This window comes from Pelobates fuscus, chromosome 10, assembly GCF_036172605.1.
Source record: "Pelobates fuscus isolate aPelFus1 chromosome 10, aPelFus1.pri, whole genome shotgun sequence".
Classification (NCBI taxonomy): Eukaryota; Metazoa; Chordata; class Amphibia; order Anura; family Pelobatidae; genus Pelobates; species Pelobates fuscus.
This window is the reverse complement of record NC_086326.1, coordinates 122,330,790-122,348,780: the sequence shown is the minus strand read 5'-3', so window position 1 is coordinate 122,348,780 and position 17,991 is coordinate 122,330,790. Positions and strand designations below refer to the sequence as shown.

The following is a 17,991-nucleotide window of genomic DNA, read 5'->3' as shown; positions in this document are numbered from 1 at the left end:
TGTTACCTTTTTAACCTGCTATACCGAAGCTGGACTAGCCAGACCTGCTTGATTATTGTTGCTTACCCCACACTAACTGCACGTATTCGGCAGGTTTACTTTCCTTTACGGAGAGGCAGTTTAGCAGGTGTCTCAAAACTCAACAAACTAAGCTAGCCAATATTCTAATCGACCTACGTAGCTTAATACAATAATCAGTATATAGTACTGACTCTGGACCAGACGAGCACGATTAGCCTGCTTTTTGCTATACACTTATCTTACCAGTTAAGCTCGCCTTCATGCTGATTGATCTATTCCTATAGTACATAGTGCTTCCTAATCTAACCTATTCTATTAACACTCTCAGGTCTGCCGTTTCCTAAGAATGATTCACCAGTCCAGTTTCCTGTATTATAAGCATGTAACATTAACTACTCGGCAATTACTGTTTTTACCCAGACTTGTAGGTTAAAGCTTATACTATACGGTGATAGTACATAGTAACTTCATTTTAACTCACTTGCATGCTAGACTACAGTGTAGTAACTGTTAACCATTGTTCAGCCTGTTATATCGAATTTGTTTATACCCAAAAAAATGTGCACTTACTAATGCCACGAACAAACCTGTATGCATATCTATATGAACGCTGTTGTGGCGTATGGAAATGTCATGTACCTACCTGCACAATAGGCATTTAAAGTCATGTATCAGTGTTTGCAGATGACACAAAACTTTGTAAAGTAATAAAATGTGAGCAGGATATTGCTTTGCTGCAGAGGGATTTGGATAGATTGGGGGTCTGGGCACTAAAATGGCAGATTAAATTTAACGTAGAGAAATGCAAAGTTATGCACTTCGGGGTTAAGAATGCACAAGAAATTTACACCCTGTATGGTAGTGAATTAGGGATAACCACACACGAGAAGGATTTGGGAATTGTTATAGACAACAAATTAAACAGCAATATGCAATGTCAATCTGCACTTGCTAAGACCAGTAAGGTTTTGTCATGTATAAATAGGGGCATACATTCTCGGGATGAAAATATAATTTTGCCTCTTTATAAATCGCTGGTAAGACCACACCTTAAATATGCTGTGCAATTTTGGGCACCTTGTAACGGATCACCTGGCACCCCGACTGAGTACCTCCGTTAATGGATGCTCCTAGTGCTTCCTGAGAACTCCAAGCACTCTGGCAGACACCACAATCACCGAATCCGAGAAACCTTTTAAATTCTCCCAAGCATTTGAATGCTGTAGACCATTGAATAGGAACCATACGAATAGGCTTGTACTCCTAGCAGTCAACTGGAACAGCATGCAATAAATCCTTCCCCCCAATAATGAGACGACACATCACTTTGAGGGTAAAACAGGAACTCTGGACTGGCTCATCCAGCCTGGCTTTTATTACACTAATCCACATACAGGCCACACCCAGGGGGAGGCATAAAATAACCAATCACATACATGGTTCAGCCCACACATCCCCTCCCCTCAGATAACATTAAACTCAACTATCCGGTACACTTTTTCAGCCAAGTTCTGGATGTACCCCAAAACCCGGGGGTACACCTTTAAATCCAGCATCGCTGGATAGCCCTTATTCAGGGGGACAACATATCCAAAATTCAAGTAATTCGGATGAATGGTTCGTGAGATATGGGGTTCCAAAGATTTGACCGACCGCATGGGTAAAGTATCCGAAAACAGTTCCATGCATTTTGGCCCTGCGGTCGGTCACAAACAAGGGAATGAAAACAGGCGAATTGCCTGTGTTATAGAGCCTGGAGAGGGTTTGAATGAATTCCCTTGTTTATGGGGTTCTTTCTACCGAACGGCGGGTCATTCGGTAGTTTCCATACGAATTTCTGGAAGTATGGAGGTCTCAGCGGTGTTTGCCTAGTCAAGTGTCCGATTTTAGTTCCAGACACTCGACGGCAAAACACCGCTGTTCGGTAGTTTAAGATGGCCGCCGCCACGTGTTTGTTTCCCGAATGGCGGCCACCCAGAGGACAAAGAATACATTACACTGATTGCCAATTACCCGTTTGCAACATTGTTGCAAACTGTAATTGGAGGCACACTTATTCCTGGGTGGTCTGGTTGTTCGGTAGTTTCACTCAATATAATAAATGGAGTGATTCTACCGAACAATCAGATGAATGCTGCATACATATCCCAGGTTAAACTTAATACACATATAATATTACAGGCAGTACACTAGAATATGTATCACAGTCTTAAAGGGACAGTAGTCCCAAAAGTCCCAATATGTCCATAGATGCTGTTAAAAGGGCCAGTAGCAGCAATATACAGTACAATATGCCCCAAATAACCCAGGGGCCATAGTCAGCAGGTAGGAGGCTAGCAAACAGGCTTCTCCAGGGCCCAGTGGCGAGGTTGATTTCGCCACATTTCTCCCCTTTTCCAAACAGACTAACAGGGTACCTGACCTCTTGCCGGTCAGTGCCCTTGTTAGTCCAGCAGCCCACCCACAAAACAGAAACAGCAGTACAGCCCACCCACAATAAATGGTTACTACACCTGAGTAAGAGAAAAACTTGTCCATGTCCAGGTGCCTCACCATGGCTGTGTGGGGGACTGGTAGGCTGTTTTGGTGGGTTGCTGAGTGGGCAGAGCCCAGCGGTACTCTGCCCTGGTGCCAGCACTACCCCGGGAGTAGTCTGGTTGGAGCCTTGCTGGAGACCGACTGCCTCCCCTTTAGTTACACAGCTCTGCTGCTGGAGACAGACTGTCTCCCCTTTGGCTAAACAGCCCTGTTGTGGGGGGCAGGACCGACCGTCCCTACCCCCTGTGCTGGAAGTGCAGAGACCACGGTCCCATCTGCACAGGTGTGGGGCTTACAGTCTCCCCCTGGTACATTAAGCTGTCGCTGGGGAGAGGTGGTAACCAGCTCCTCTCCCATTAGAACACTCTGCCCATCGATGATCCGTCGCTGGGGAGAGGTGGTAACAATCTCCTCTCCCATGCCTACTTTCAGTCTTTGTGGAGGGAGACCGACTGTCTCTCCTCCCAATTCAGTGTCCTGCTGCTGGGGAATAGAGACTGGTCTCTCTATTCCCAAACAATCATGCTGCTGCTGGGGGGTAGGACCAACTACCTCTGCCCCCTGTAACTCAGCCTTCCGCTGGGGAGGGAGGACGCTGCTCTCCTCTCCCTGCACTTCACACTGCCTTCCCGGCATATCACTCTGCTGCTGGGGGGAAGGACCAACTACCTCTGCCCCCTGTAACTCAGCCTGCCGCTGGGGAATGGAGACTGGGCTCCCAATTCCCTGTGATTCACACTGCCGCTGGGGAATGGAGACTGGGCTCCCAATTCCCAACAAATCACACTGCCGCTGGGGAGGGAGGACGGCCCCTTCAGCTCCCTGTAACTTGGGCGCAGAGACCACGGTCCCATCTGCGCTGGTGAGGGGTTTTCTGTCTCCCCTTGGTGGGTTAGGTTGTCGGTGGGGAGAGGGGGTATCAGGCGCCTCTCCCTGCACTGTAGACTGCCGCTGGGGATCAGGGCTGACCCTCTGTACTCCCTGTAGGCAGGGCGCAGAGACCACAGTCCCATCTGCGCTGGTGAGGGGCTTACTGTCTCCCCTTGGTGAGCTGTGCTGCCGCTGGGGAGAGGTAATAACAGGCTCCTCTCCCTGAACCGTAGACTGCCGCTGGGGATCTGGGCCAACTGCCCAGCATCCCTGTAGGGCCGGTAGAGAGATCTCGGTCCCATCTTCACCTGCCATCTGTGGGTCTCTCCAGGACCAGTCTATGAGGTCCCCAACTTCTGCAGCTGGTAGTGAAGCAGGGGGTACCTCAGCCACCTTTTCCCAGCTGTAGGCTAGCAGGTCTGGGTCTGCCACCCAGTTTTCCCGGTCTGCGTCCCTGCTCTGCGGCTGGCAGGAATTTAATAGTTCTACATAGTCCATCTCCAGCTCTCGTTCCATGGCAGCGAAACGGCGGAGGTCTTGTCCCAGTCCAATAGATCTCGGGCCCTGTATCATCTCACCTCGGTAATGAAAGATAGCCCAGTACCGTGACTCTGCTGGACTGCCGAAGTCGACATCCTCCACTAAGGCTTTCCACAACAGGCCAGGGCTCGTGTAGTTCTCCCCCTCTGGCTGGATGCCCTCTGCCCTCCACGTCTCTGGCTGGACAGTGCACCACCACAGTGCCCGGTATGAGGTGTCCAAGCTCAGTTCCCTTTCCACGAGGTACTCGAGTTGTCTTACCCGCTGCCCTCCAGGTTGGTCTCCCAGAAGCGGCATCCGCCAGGCCATTTGTTCCTCCAACCGGTATGCGACACCAGGAAGGCGCTGCTGCCGTTGATACTGGACTTCCTCCAGGGCATCGTACCATAATTCTATCCGGGCATTATCTCTCCATTCTAATTCACTCTCTTCCTCAGGTGTGTGTGTTGCCCAGGGGTCTACGAACCCCATTTTCCCAAATCTTTATGTAAACAGGGACGCTGTATGCACACCAGCGTCGCCCTCAATTGTAAATCCAAACGCACTGTGTCTCCGAGCTGCTTTACCTCGCACTAGGACGCCATCCCACCGCTGCCACCAATGTAACGGATCACCTGGCACCCCGACTGAGTACCTCCGTTAATGGATGCTCCTAGTGCTTCCTGAGAACTCCAAGCACTCTGGCAGACACCACAATCACCGAATCCGAGAAACCTTTTAAATTCTCCCAAGCATTTGAATGCTGTAGACCATTGAATAGGAACCATACGAATAGGCTTGTACTCCTAGCAGTCAACTGGAACAGCATGCAATAAATCCTTCCCCCCAATAATGAGACGACACATCACTTTGAGGGTAAAACAGGAACTCTGGACTGGCTCATCCAGCCTGGCTTTTATTACACTAATCCACATACAGGCCACACCCAGGGGGAGGCATAAAATAACCAATCACATACATGGTTCAGCCCACACATCCCCTCCCCTCAGATAACATTAAACTCAACTATCCGGTACACTTTTTCAGCCAAGTTCTGGATGTACCCCAAAACCCGGGGGTACACCTTTAAATCCAGCATCGCTGGATAGCCCTTATTCAGGGGGACAACATATCCAAAATTCAAGTAATTCGGATGAATGGTTCGTGAGATATGGGGTTCCAAAGATTTGACCGACCGCATGGGTAAAGTATCCGAAAACAGTTCCATGCATTTTGGCCCTGCGGTCGGTCACAAACAAGGGAATGAAAACAGGCGAATTGCCTGTGTTATAGAGCCTGGAGAGGGTTTGAATGAATTCCCTTGTTTATGGGGTTCTTTCTACCGAACGGCGGGTCATTCGGTAGTTTCCATACGAATTTCTGGAAGTATGGAGGTCTCAGCGGTGTTTGCCTAGTCAAGTGTCCGATTTTAGTTCCAGACACTCGACGGCAAAACACCGCTGTTCGGTAGTTTAAGATGGCCGCCGCCACGTGTTTGTTTCCCGAATGGCGGCCACCCAGAGGACAAAGAATACATTACACTGATTGCCAATTACCCGTTTGCAACATTGTTGCAAACTGTAATTGGAGGCACACTTATTCCTGGGTGGTCTGGTTGTTCGGTAGTTTCACTCAATATAATAAATGGAGTGATTCTACCGAACAATCAGTGGAATGCTGCATACATATCCCAGGTTAAACTTAATACACATATAATATTACAGGCAGTACACTAGAATATGTATCACAGTCTTAAAGGGACAGTAGTCCCAAAAGTCCCAATATGTCCATAGATGCTGTTAAAAGGGCCAGTAGCAGCAATATACAGTACAATATGCCCCAAATAACCCAGGGGCCATAGTCAGCAGGTAGGAGGCTAGCAAACAGGCTTCTCCAGGGCCCAGTGGCGAGGTTGGTTTCGCCACACACCTGTTCTAACGAAAGATATCATGGCACTAGAAAAAGTGCAGAGACGAGCTACAAAATTGATAAAAGGAATGGAGCATTTTAGTTACGAAGAAAGGTAAAAAAAATGAAATCTGTTTAGTTTGGAAAAACGGTGCCTGAGAGGGGATATATTAACATTATACAAATATATTCTGGGCCAGTACAAACCTTTATCTGGAAATCTATTCATAAACAGGGCTATACATACGACACAAGGTCACACATTTAGGCTGGAAGAAAGGAGATTTCATCTGAGGCAAAGAAAAGGTTTTTTCACAGTAAGAGCAATAAGGAAATGGAATTCTCTGCCTGAAGAGGTGGTTTTGTCAGAGTCTATACAGATGTTTATACTGCAAACATAACATACAGGGATATAATTTCTTATTAGTGTTGTAATAGCTGCTTGATCCAAGGAGACATCTGACTGCTATTTTGGGGTCAAGAAGGATTTTTTTCCTAGTTTGTTGCAAAATTTGATCTTTTGGATCAACCACAAAAACATATGTGAGGAAGGCTGAACTTGATTGACGCAAGTCTCTTTTCAGCTATGAAACTATGTAATATATATATATATATATATATATATATATATATACATATATATATATATATATATTTATATAAAAATTAACTCTTTATTAAATAAACACATAAATCACATATTAAATGGAAGTTTAAATTACTCATTAAAAGTAGATATATATAATTAGGATTTTATCTGAAAAGGGAGAGAAATAAGTTAGTGACTGAATAGGAGAAACAAGAATAAAATAAGGGAATGCATTCCCTAAAATTACATAATAAATAAACATACATTGCAAACTCATTTAAAATTATATATAAAAAATAAATTAAATTAAAACAGCCATTTCGAAGTCCACATTGAGCCCATTTGGAGACAAAGTATCTAGATCAAATATCCACTTCATCTCACATTTGCTCAATGTGGACTCCAAGTTACCACCTCTCCAATGTCTCTGTACAATCTGAATTCCACAGAATTGTAAATTGGTAGGGTCACTATTATGGCATGTTAGAAAATGCTGAGACATATTATTGTTGAGATAACCCCTCTTAATGTTGTAGATATGCTCAAGTATCCTTGTTTTAATGCATCTTGAAGTCTTGCCTACATATTGCAAGCCACAAGGACACGTGAGCATATATACCACATTCTATTAATGACAGGTAATAAAAGATCTAATCTGAAATTCGTCTTTTCCTGAAGATGATTTAAAATTATCAATTCTTTTAATTTTTTGTTTAACATTTTTGCATCCCATACAGCTTTCACAATAGTGGAATCCTGACATTTGGTCTCTATGAGTACTAATCAAATCTGTATTTTTAACATCAATAAAACTGGAAGTTAAAATTTGTTTCAGATTACGTATCCCTCTAAAAATAACCTTAGGTTTATCTTCTAAAAACTGTATTATTCTGAGTCTTGTTTTAAGATATGCCATTTTTTCTTGATAATGTGTCTAATTTCCTTAGGATTATTGTTGTAAGTTTTTAATTGTCTTTTAATCCTCTGACACATTTAAGCATATTGCTGATGCATAATGCTTTTGTTGCCTTTTCTTTGGTGTTTCTTTTTATTATTTATTGTGGCGGACCTCCATAAACTAAGTACCATGTCTACTGCTTATTTGTATGTTTTTCCTGTGTATTGTGTGGTCCATGGATTTGTATGCGTTACTTTTAGTGATGTCGCGAACATAACATTTTCGGTTTGCGAATGGTGAACGCGAACTTCCGCAAATGTTCGCGAACCGGCGAACCGGGCGAACCGCCATAGACTTCAATGGGCAGGCAAATTTTAAAACCCACAGGGACTCTTTCTGGCCACAATAGTGATGGAAAAGTTGTTTCAAGGGGACTAACACCTGGACTGTGGCATGCCGGAGGGGGATCCATGGCAAAACTCCCATGGAAAATTACACAGTTAATGCAGAGTCTGGTTTTAATCCATAAAGTGCATAAATCACCTAACATTCCTAAATCACAATGGATATGGATTGACACCTGACATATTGACACCTTGACATATGGATTGACACCTGTCCTCAGAGACCCTGATACACACTGACACAGAGCAGAATAGGGACTGTTCCCCCTACATAGGGTCACTTGGCAGATATGGATTGACACCTGTCCTCAGAGACCATGATACACACTGACACAGAGCAGAATAGGGAATATTCAATAAATGCCAAACATTGTTATACAGGGGAATATTCAGTAAATAAGGAAAAGGGGGGGGACCTACTGTCCTCTCCCCCCGGCCCCCACCCCTGCGCGGTGGGTGGGGACCATAAATCACAATGGGGGGGGGGACCTACTGTCCTCCCACCTGCCCCCACCCGTGAGCCATAAAAATAATGAGGTGGGGACCTACTGTATGATGTTGTATCAATCAGGTAGTGTAAGGGTTACGCCCGCTTCACAGTGACAGACCAAACTCCCAGTTTAACGCACCGCAACCAACCGCAAACAGTCCATTTGCACAACCGCAAACTCCCCATTTGCACAAGGCTGGATACCAAGCTAGCCATGTCCCGTTCCTTGTCCTCACTGATGTCATTGAAGGTCTCTTCCTCCACCCAGCCACGTACAACACCAAGGGTCCCCGAAAGGTGACAACAAGCCCCCTGGGACGCCTGCTGTGTTTGGCCTTCCACCTCCTCAAAGCCACCTTCCTCCTCTGACTCCTCTTCTTCAGACTCCTCCTCTCTCTGCGTTATGATGAGGTGTGTTAAGTAGTACTATTCTTATCAGTTTAATCCCTGTTACGAGTAGAGGACTATTTCCTTGTTTCGCCAAACCCCTTCAAAGATGGAAAAAGCGGTATGAGTGGAAGAAACTAGTTAATGTGGTCAGGTGGTGGTGCCAGCCCCACCGAGGGCTTGTACCCAGGTATGCTAATAAACTGAAAAAAGAAAAAAGCTCCCAACAAGGAGATCTAAAACTGGCATAGGAAAAGGTTAAACAACTATAATAAAGTGATACCTACAAATCCTAGTGAGCATAGGTGTATAATAGAGGGAGAAAGGAAAAGCAGAGTAATGCTTCCTAATACCGTGGTTAGTACCCTTTGTTAAAGTAAATTGAGTACTGGACAAAAGTCTTTATTGTATCATTTATAAATAACAAAGGGATACTTTACTCATTCCCCATTTAGTGGCTAATTGTGTAATAATGGTAATACTATTACCTATTATATAATATTGCCAGGGGCAAGGAAATTCCCTCTAAATAGATGGGTATAGGCAGAGAGTATGGAGACTGGAGTGATGCTGTCATAAAAAGTGTCAATAAGGTGATATAAAGTTAAAAATATCACAGACACACAGCCACCCTTTCTCTTAGCTAGTTTCCAGAAATGCTGGATAGGTAGAAGGGCTATAAAGACTCAGAGGTCTAAGAAGAATCCTCTAAACTAGCCCTAATCTCCTTAAACACCTTCAAGGGTGTTCTAAGCTAAAGCTCAATCTAAACGTTTAGATGACTGCCTGATTTCCCATCACAGATGCTGGCTAGGAATAACACTGTGCAAGACAAAGAGTGGGTCTAAGTGCCCATAGTGCAGTAAAGTGTCCCTAGTGAAGTGAAAATGAGAATAACGAGCTGGCGCCCAAGAGAATAACGAGCTGGCGCCCAAGAGAATAACGAGCTGGCGCCCATCAGGGGACGTGTATATGGCATCGATTTTAGGAACCGGGAGATGGAAAAAGATGCTTGGTCGGTCCTCCTACTTCAAATTTGGGGCACTGCGTGTGCAATCTAATGTGCCACCAGATAGGAGTGGTGTGTTAAGTAGTACTATTCCCATCAGTTTAATCCCTGTTATGTGCCTTTTTTTGGGGTTTGGTTTTTGAAGCCACAGTGCAGCACCAGAGGCCCGAAAAATTAGGCATGTACACTTGCCTGAAAAATTAGGTATTGTTGCAGCCGCTGCTGTAGCATTGCGGCTTGAACTCTAGTTGGTGGCGGATAAGTCAACCGGCATTCAGAGCTAAAATACAGCAGCGTGTGGACCATTTTTAGCCCAAGGCAGCTCATCTCAGCAGGCCTTTTTTAGTCGAATGTATCGCCCACTGTCAGTCCCTTCGGGATCCATCCCTCATTCATCTTAATAAAGGTGAGGTAATCTAGACTTTTTTGACCTAGGCGACTTCTCTTCTCAGTGACAATACCTCCTGCTGCACTGAAGGTCCTTTCTGACAGGACACTTGAAGCGGGGCAGGCCAGAAGTTCTATCGCAAATTGGGATAGCTCAGGCCAAGCCTGCACACCCAGTAGTCAAGGGGTTCATCGCTCCTCAGAGTTTCGATATCTGCAGTTAAGGCGAGGTAGTCTGCAACCTGTCGGTCGAGTCGTTCTCTGAGGGTGGATGCGTGGGTCTTAAAAAGCTACGCATGTCCTCCATCAACAACACGTCTGTAAAGCGTCCTGTCCTTGCCGGCGTGGTCGTGGAAGGAGGAGGAGGACTTTCACCTCTTCCCCTGTTAGATTCCTGTTGTGCTGTGACATCACCCTTTTCAAACATACTTTTTAATTTATTTTGCAAATGCTGCATCCTTTACGACTTGTTGTAATTTGGTAACATTTCAGCCACTTTCTGCTTATACCAGGGGTCTAGTAGCGTGGACACCCAGTACAGGTCGTTTTCCTTCAGCCTTTTAATATGAGGGTCCCTCAACAGGCACGACAGCATGAAAGACCCCATTTGCACAAGGTTGGATGCCGAACTACTCATTTCCCATTCCTCATCCTCAGTGATCTCAATGAAGGTATGTTCTTCCCCCCAGCCACATACAACACCACGGGTACCAGATAGGTGACAACGAGCACCCTGGGATGCCTGTTTTGGTTGGTCTTCCTCCAACTCCTCAAAGCCACATTCCTCCTCTGACTCCTCTTCCTCACAATCCTCTTCCAGCGTTGCCGCAGGTCCAGCAAGCGATGCTGATAAGGCTGTTTCTGGTGGTGATGGTGACCACAACTCTTCCTCTTCCACTTCACGCTCATCTACGGCCTGATCCAGCACTCTTCGCAGGGCACGCTCCAGGAAGAAAACTAATGGTATGATGTCACTGATGGTGCCTTCGGTGCGACTGACTAGGTTTGTCACCTCCTCAAAAGGACGCATTAACCTAAAGGCATTGCGCATGAGCGTCCAGTAATGTGGCAAAAAAAATCCCAGCTCCCCAGAGGCTGTCCTAGCACCCCGGTCATACAAATATTCATTAACGGCTTTTTCATGTTGGAGCAGGCGGTCGAACATTAGGAGTGTTGAATTCCAATGTGTCGGGCTGTCGCAAATCAAGCGCCTCACTGGCATGTTGTTTCGCTACTGGATATCTGCAAAGTGCGAGATGGCCGTGTAGGAACGCCTGAAATGGCTACACATCTTCCTGGCCTGCTTCAGGACGTCCTGTAAGCCTGTGTACTTATGTACAAAGCGTTGAACAATCAGATTACACACATGTGCCATGCACGGCACATGTGTCAACCTGCCCAACTTCAATGCCGCCAACAAATTTGTTCCGTTGTCACAAACCACTTTGCCGATCTCCAGTTGCTGCGGAGTCAGCCACTTTTCCACCTGTGCGTTCAGGGCGGACAGGAGTGCTTGTCCGGTGTGACTCTCTGCTTTCAAGCAAGTCAAACCCAAGACGGCGTGACACTGCCGTATCCGGGATGTGGAATAGTACCTGGGGAGCTGGGGGGTTGCCGTTGATGTGGAGCAAGACGCAGCAGCAAAAGAGGATTCAGCCGAGGAGGTTATGGAAGAGGATGAAGTAGGAGGAGTAGAGGAGGTGGCAGCAGGCCTGCCTGCAAGTCGTGGCGGTGTCACCAACTCCTCTGAAGAGCCACGCATTCCATGCTTGGCAGCCGTCAGCAGGTTTACCAAATGCGCAGTGTAGGTGATATACCTGCCCTGACCATGCTTTGCAGACCAGGTATCAGCGGTCAGATGGACCCTTGCCCCAACACTGTGTGCCAGACATGCCATTAGTTAATTTTGCACAATCGAGTACAGGTTGGGAATTGCCTTTTGTGAAAAGAAATTTTGTCCGGGTACCTTACATTGCGGTGTCCCAATAGCTACAAATTTTTTGAACGCCTCAGACTACACCAGCTGGTATGGTAAAAGCTGGCAGGCTAATAGTTCAGACAAGCCAGCTGTCAGACGCCGGGCAAGGGGGTGACTTTCTGACATTGGCTTCTTATACTCAAACATGTCCTTGACAGACACCTGACTGTGGACAGATGAGCGGGAACTGCTCAAGGCGAGAGACGGAGTGGCGGATGGTTGAGAGGGGGCAAGGAGGACAGCAGTGGTTGATGTGTCTGAAGATGCTGGACCAGGAGGAGGATGGCGGCTTTGAGTTTGTGTGCTGCTTGTACTCATGTTTTGATCCCATAGGCGTTTGTGATGTGCGATCATGTGCCTACGCAAAGCAGTTGTATCTAGGTGGGTGTTGGACTTACCACGACTCAGTTTCTTTTGGTACAGGTTGCAAATGGCATCAGAGGCAGACACACAAAAAAAATGCCACACTGCTGAGCTCTGCAATGACGGCATTCTGGTGGTGGACACAGCATGCGTTGATTGGCGTGCTGTCGGGCTGACCCGGGTGCCGATGCATGCTGTCTGACTGTGCCACTAGCTCCTTGCGACGACCTCCCCCTGCTTCCAACTCATCTCCTCCTCCTCTCTGTCTCCCCATCTGAACTTTCGCCCTGTTCTTCTTCTTGCCGAGCGGGCACCCACGTGACATCCATGGACGCATCATCATCATCAACCGCTTCACTTGTATCTGACAACTCAGCAAAGGAAGCAGCAGCGGGTACAACCTCATCATCATCACACCGTACGTCCATGTGTGTAATGCTGCCTGCCTGAGACATATCCCTGTTATCTACATCCTCTGGCAATAATGGTTGCGCATCACTCATTTCTTCAAACGGATGTGAAAATAACTCCTCTGACAGATAAAGTGAAGCGGCTGTGGTGCTAGTGTTGGTGGTGGCGGCAGGTGGGTGAGTCGCATCTTGAGAGGTGCCCGAAGCTAAGCTGGAGGAGGATGGTGCGTCAAGGTTCCGAGCGGAAGCTGTAGAAGATTGGGTGTCCTGTGTTAGCCAGTCAACTATGTCCTCAGAACTTTTCAAGTTCAGGGTACGTGGCCTCTGAAAACTGGGCATTATTCTAGGGCAAAAGGGAATCACAGCACCACGACGGCCCCTGCAGGGTGGCCTGCCTCTGCCTGTCATTTTTGGGGGGGATTAGTGGTACTATGCGTGCACGCAACTGTGAGACCAGATATGAGTGGCACTGTGCAGTGGCAGAGGTTGGCAGATTACACGCTGTAGGCCTGACACACCCGCTTGAAGACAACTAACTGCTATTCAATCTATAACAGTGAAAAAAAATGTTTTGTTTTTAAATGCACGCTATTGGGACACCAGATATGAGTGGCAATGTTCACTGGCAGAGGTTGGCAGAGTACACGCTGTAGGCCTGACACACTCGCTTGAAGACAACTAACTGCTATTCAATCTATAACAGTGAAAAAAGTTTTTGGGTTTTTAAATTCACGCTATTGTGACACCAGATATGAGTGGCATTGTGCACTGGCAGAGGTTGGCAGAGTACACGCTGTAGGCCTGACTCCCGCTTGAAGGACACTGACTGCTATTATATTACATTCCAAAAGTTTTTTTGTTTTTAAATGCAAGCTATTGTGACACCAGATATGAGTGGCATTGTGCACTGGCAGAGGTTGGCAGAGTACACGCTGTAGGCCTGACACACACTTGAAGGACACTGACTGCTATTATATTACAGTCAAAAATTTTTGTTTTTAAATGCACGCTATTGTGACTCCAGATATGAGTGGCACTGTGCACTGGCAGAGGTTGGCAGAGTAGAGGATGTAGGCCTTACACACCAGCTTGAAGACAACTAACTACTATTCAATCTATAACAGTGAAAAAAAGTTTTGGGGTTTTTAAATGCACGCTATTGTGACACAAGATATGAGTGGCACTCTGCACTGGCAGAGGTTGGCAGAGTAAACGCTGTAGGCCTGACACCCGCTTGCAGACAACTGCTATTCAATCTATAACAGTGAAAAAACTTTTTTTGTTTTTAAATGCACGCTATTGTGACACCAGATATGAGTGGCACTGTGCACTAGCAGAGGTTGGCAGAGTACACGCTGTAGGCCTGACACACAGACGCTTGCAGACAACTAACTGCTATTCAATCTATTACAGTGAAAAAAAATTTTTTTTTAAATGTTTTTAAATGCAAGCTATTGTGACACCAGATATGAGTGGTGGCACTGGGCAAGTGGGCACAGTATCCACTGTGAGCCTGACACAGAAGCTGGCAGGCAGGCAACTGCAATTAGATTACACAGGGAAAAAAAAGCAGCCTGATGTTCTAGCCTAAAAAGGGCTTTTTGGGGTGCTGTCCTTACAGCAAAGATCAGATGAGTCCTTCAGGACTGTAGTGGACACTGAATACACTAGCCTAGCTATCAATTTCCCTATCAAATCAGCAGCAGCTACACTGTCCCTCCTCTCACTAAGAATGCAGCTTCACAATGAGTGTAAAATGGATGCTGTACAGGAGGTGGGAGGGTCTGGAAGGGAGGGTCTGCTGCTGATTGGCTGGAATTTGTCTGCTGACTGTGAGGCACAGGGTCAAAGTTTACTCAATGAGGACGAATAGGGGGCAGATCGAACCGCGCATATGTTCGCCCGCCGTGGCGAACGCGAACACGCTATGTTCGCCAGGAACTATTCGCCAGCGAACCGTTCGGTACATCACTAGTTACTTGTATTTTGCCTGTTCCCCATTCGGGAAAGCTCATACGAACAAAACCTGTTAGTCTCCCAAACGGGAACCACCCTGAGTTCCCATTTAGAACGCTCATTAAAACGTTCTAAAACAGCAAGGGAAACCATTAACAAATGCTCCCATGGGTGGCCGCCAGTTCATATAGCCAAATGCCAAACAGGGGAGGAAATTATATCCCAAACGGGCCTGCCCGCACTGTCTCGGATCCCCTTATCGGGGATCGTCCTACCTGCTCCTTATGGAGCTATAATCACTTCTTCCCCAACCCGGGAGCTGCGAGGCCAGGCTGCAAGGCCAGGCCGTGAGGCCAGGCACTCTCCCCGGTGCTGCCTAAGTGGAGGTAGCCCCAGAGAGAGGTGCCCATAGGGATGGGGAGGCCTGAAATGGTCTTGTTGGTTTGAAAGCATTTGATTAGGGGTTACAAGGCTAGGATGAACATTAGTGGCGAATGTGGGCAACCTTGGCGGGTGCCATTCCAGAGACCAAACTTCTTAGAGAGGAAATCCATGTTTATAACCTTTGTCGATGGGGTTGAGTATATAGCCCTACATATGCCTGGGGGGAAGCCAAATTTGCGGAGGATCGTTGACATATAACCCCAATAGAGTCGGTCAAAGGCCTTCTCCACTTCAAGGGCCAGGAGAAGACCTGGTTCTTGTTCTTTGGATAGTGTTGCTATGAGGTCTAAAAACATTCTGGTGTTATCTCCTGCCTGGCGTGGTTTTTCTTCTTTATGTATTCATTCTTTATTGCATCTGCATATTGTATTTTAAAAGTGTGTCTTTCAGTCGAGATGTTGGCATCTCTAAGATATCGTTGTTGTGTTCAGAGTGTTGGGTAGATGAGATAAGTCTCTGACCAGATGATAGTACAATGGAGTGCACTAATTGTATGCATTGTTCTGGAAGGATTATTAATACAATGTAATCTTTTCACTAATGCTGTAGCTTATTGTTTGCAGGCAGCAGCAGAGCTTAAAACGACAGTAATACAAGATGTTTTACCACAGTATGTTTTTAATAATGTGGTCTCCATAAAAAAATAGTGTTGTAAAACAGTTTAAAACCAAGAAGCAATAATTAGTAATTATGCCAACTACTGATTTAGCAGATAAAGGGGAGACCTAAAAGCAAAAAATTACATTACTACGACCATATTGATTTAAAATGCTATATATTAAAGGGACACTATAGTTACCTGAACAACTTTAGCTTAATGAAGCAGTTTTGGTGTATAGAACATGCCCCTGCAGCCTCACTGCTCAATCCTCTGCCATTTAGGAGTTAAATCCCTTTGTTTATGAACCCTAGTCACACCTCCCTGCATGTGACTTGCACAGCCTTCCATAAACAATTCCTGTAAAGAGAGCCCTATTTAGGCTTTCTTTATTGCAAGTTCTGTTTAATTAAGATTTTCTTATTCCCTGCTATGTTAATAGCTTGCTAGACCCTGCAAGAGCCGCCTGTATGTGATTAAAGTTCAATTTAGAGATTGAGATACAATTATTTAAGGTAAATTACATCTGTTTGAAAGTGAAACCAGTTTTTTTTTTCATGCAGGCTGTGTCAATCATAGCCAGGGGAGGTGTGGCTAGGGCTGCATAAACAGAAACAAAGTGATTTAACTCCTAAATGACAGTGAATTGAGCAGTGAAATTGCAGGGGAATGATCTATACACTAAAACTGCTTTATTTAGCTAAAGTAATTTAGGTGACTATAGTGTTCCTTTAACCATATGCATGAAAGATCTAGTTATAATATATATATAATATTATATCTTATATCTTATAGTTTGTTTTTCTTTTCTTTTCAGATGATCTACAGGAACAACTAGTCGAACTTGATGTAATCTCATCTTTGGTCAGAATATTAACAGATTTCCCGGACAATGATACGTTGGTGCGTGTAGATCTTTTGGCCCTGTCCAATCTGGCAGATCTAGGTTAGAATCTTCAATCAATTTACAATCTGAGGTTTTACCATACATGGTGATAAGCATGCTTACAGCACTCTTGTTTGGTGTAAATGACTTACTGTCAATTAAAGGGATGCATCCTGCAAGGAATGAACAACTGCAATGTTTACCCTGGCAATCCAATCTTATATTTGAATGGTTACTAAACAAAAGTTACGCAACTGCTTGTTTTCAACAATTCGCTTATTTTAATGAATAACTGTTTTGTGTGATTTTATTTCCACGACCTAGAAAGTTGATGGGTTGTAAACTGTATATTTGGTATTATTCCCTGGATGTAGAGCTAGGTTTGGGTTTGAATAAGACTTCCTCATCATGTTAATAATATAATTAAGTCAGCAATAAGACTACTAATCGTAAAAACCCATATATGTTTGATAGGGCTTCAGAACTGCATCTTGGTAAGTGTGTACCAGGTGTTCCTTGATATCACGTTGTTGTGTTGTCTTGTTATTTTTGTAAGCATATTCAACTGTTTTGTTCCTTAAATAGGGAAAACACTTGTATTGTGACAGTCCTTATATGTTGGTGCTGGAGGAGTTACACATTTTGAGAACAAAGAACATTATATCAGCATTTTAACAACTGGAATCAGCCCTTGATCACAGGAACACACTTAAACTCTCCTTTTACCTATCTCAAACCTCACCTGTCCTAGTTCTGCAACCTCCTTCTACAATTCCACCCTCTCCTCTCAACTAGACATCATGGCACCTTGTACATTTAAATGCCGCAGGCCCCCCCAACAACAACCCTGGTACACCAAGCTCACTCGATACCTCCAAAAATGCTCCAGAACTGCTGAACGCTGTTGGAGAAAGTCTCACTGTGCATCTGACTTTCTCCACTATAAATTTATGCTGAGCTCATACAGCTTGGCTCTTTCCTCTGCAAAAGTTAATTACTTCAATACCCTCATAACCACACTCTCCCGCGAACCCAAATTACTATTTCACACATTTAACTCTCTTCTTCGCCCTGCTGTACCTCCTTCACCTACTAACTTGACTGCCTCAGACTTTGCAACTCACTTCACTGACAAGATCTCTACAATCAGAGAAGAGATCTCTCATCTTTCTCCTCCCCTTGCAATTCTTCCCCTAGCTTCACTCCCTCTGCTGTTCTATGTTCATTCACACCCGCTACATTGGAAGAGGTTTCTGCTCTGCTCCAGTCCTCCCGCCCCACCACCTGCTCCCTAGATCCAATTCCCTTGCATCTCATCCGTACTCTGTCTTCTTCT

The 17,991-nt window shown here is 45.5% G+C and overlaps 1 protein-coding gene across 4 annotated transcripts in view; it reads left to right on the top strand.

The window, feature by feature from the left end:
- The window catches only part of LOC134575744 (rap1 GTPase-GDP dissociation stimulator 1-like), a 195,030-nt gene that overhangs the window by 130,729 nt on the left and 46,310 nt on the right, over positions 1-17,991 (top strand). For all 4 annotated transcript variants that reach the window (XM_063435133.1, XM_063435135.1, XM_063435132.1 and 1 more), the window contains one exon: positions 16,587-16,715. In XM_063435133.1, the coding sequence (XP_063291203.1) occupies positions 16,587-16,715 (129 nt within the window). The remainder of the gene's footprint in view (positions 1-16,586; positions 16,716-17,991) is intronic.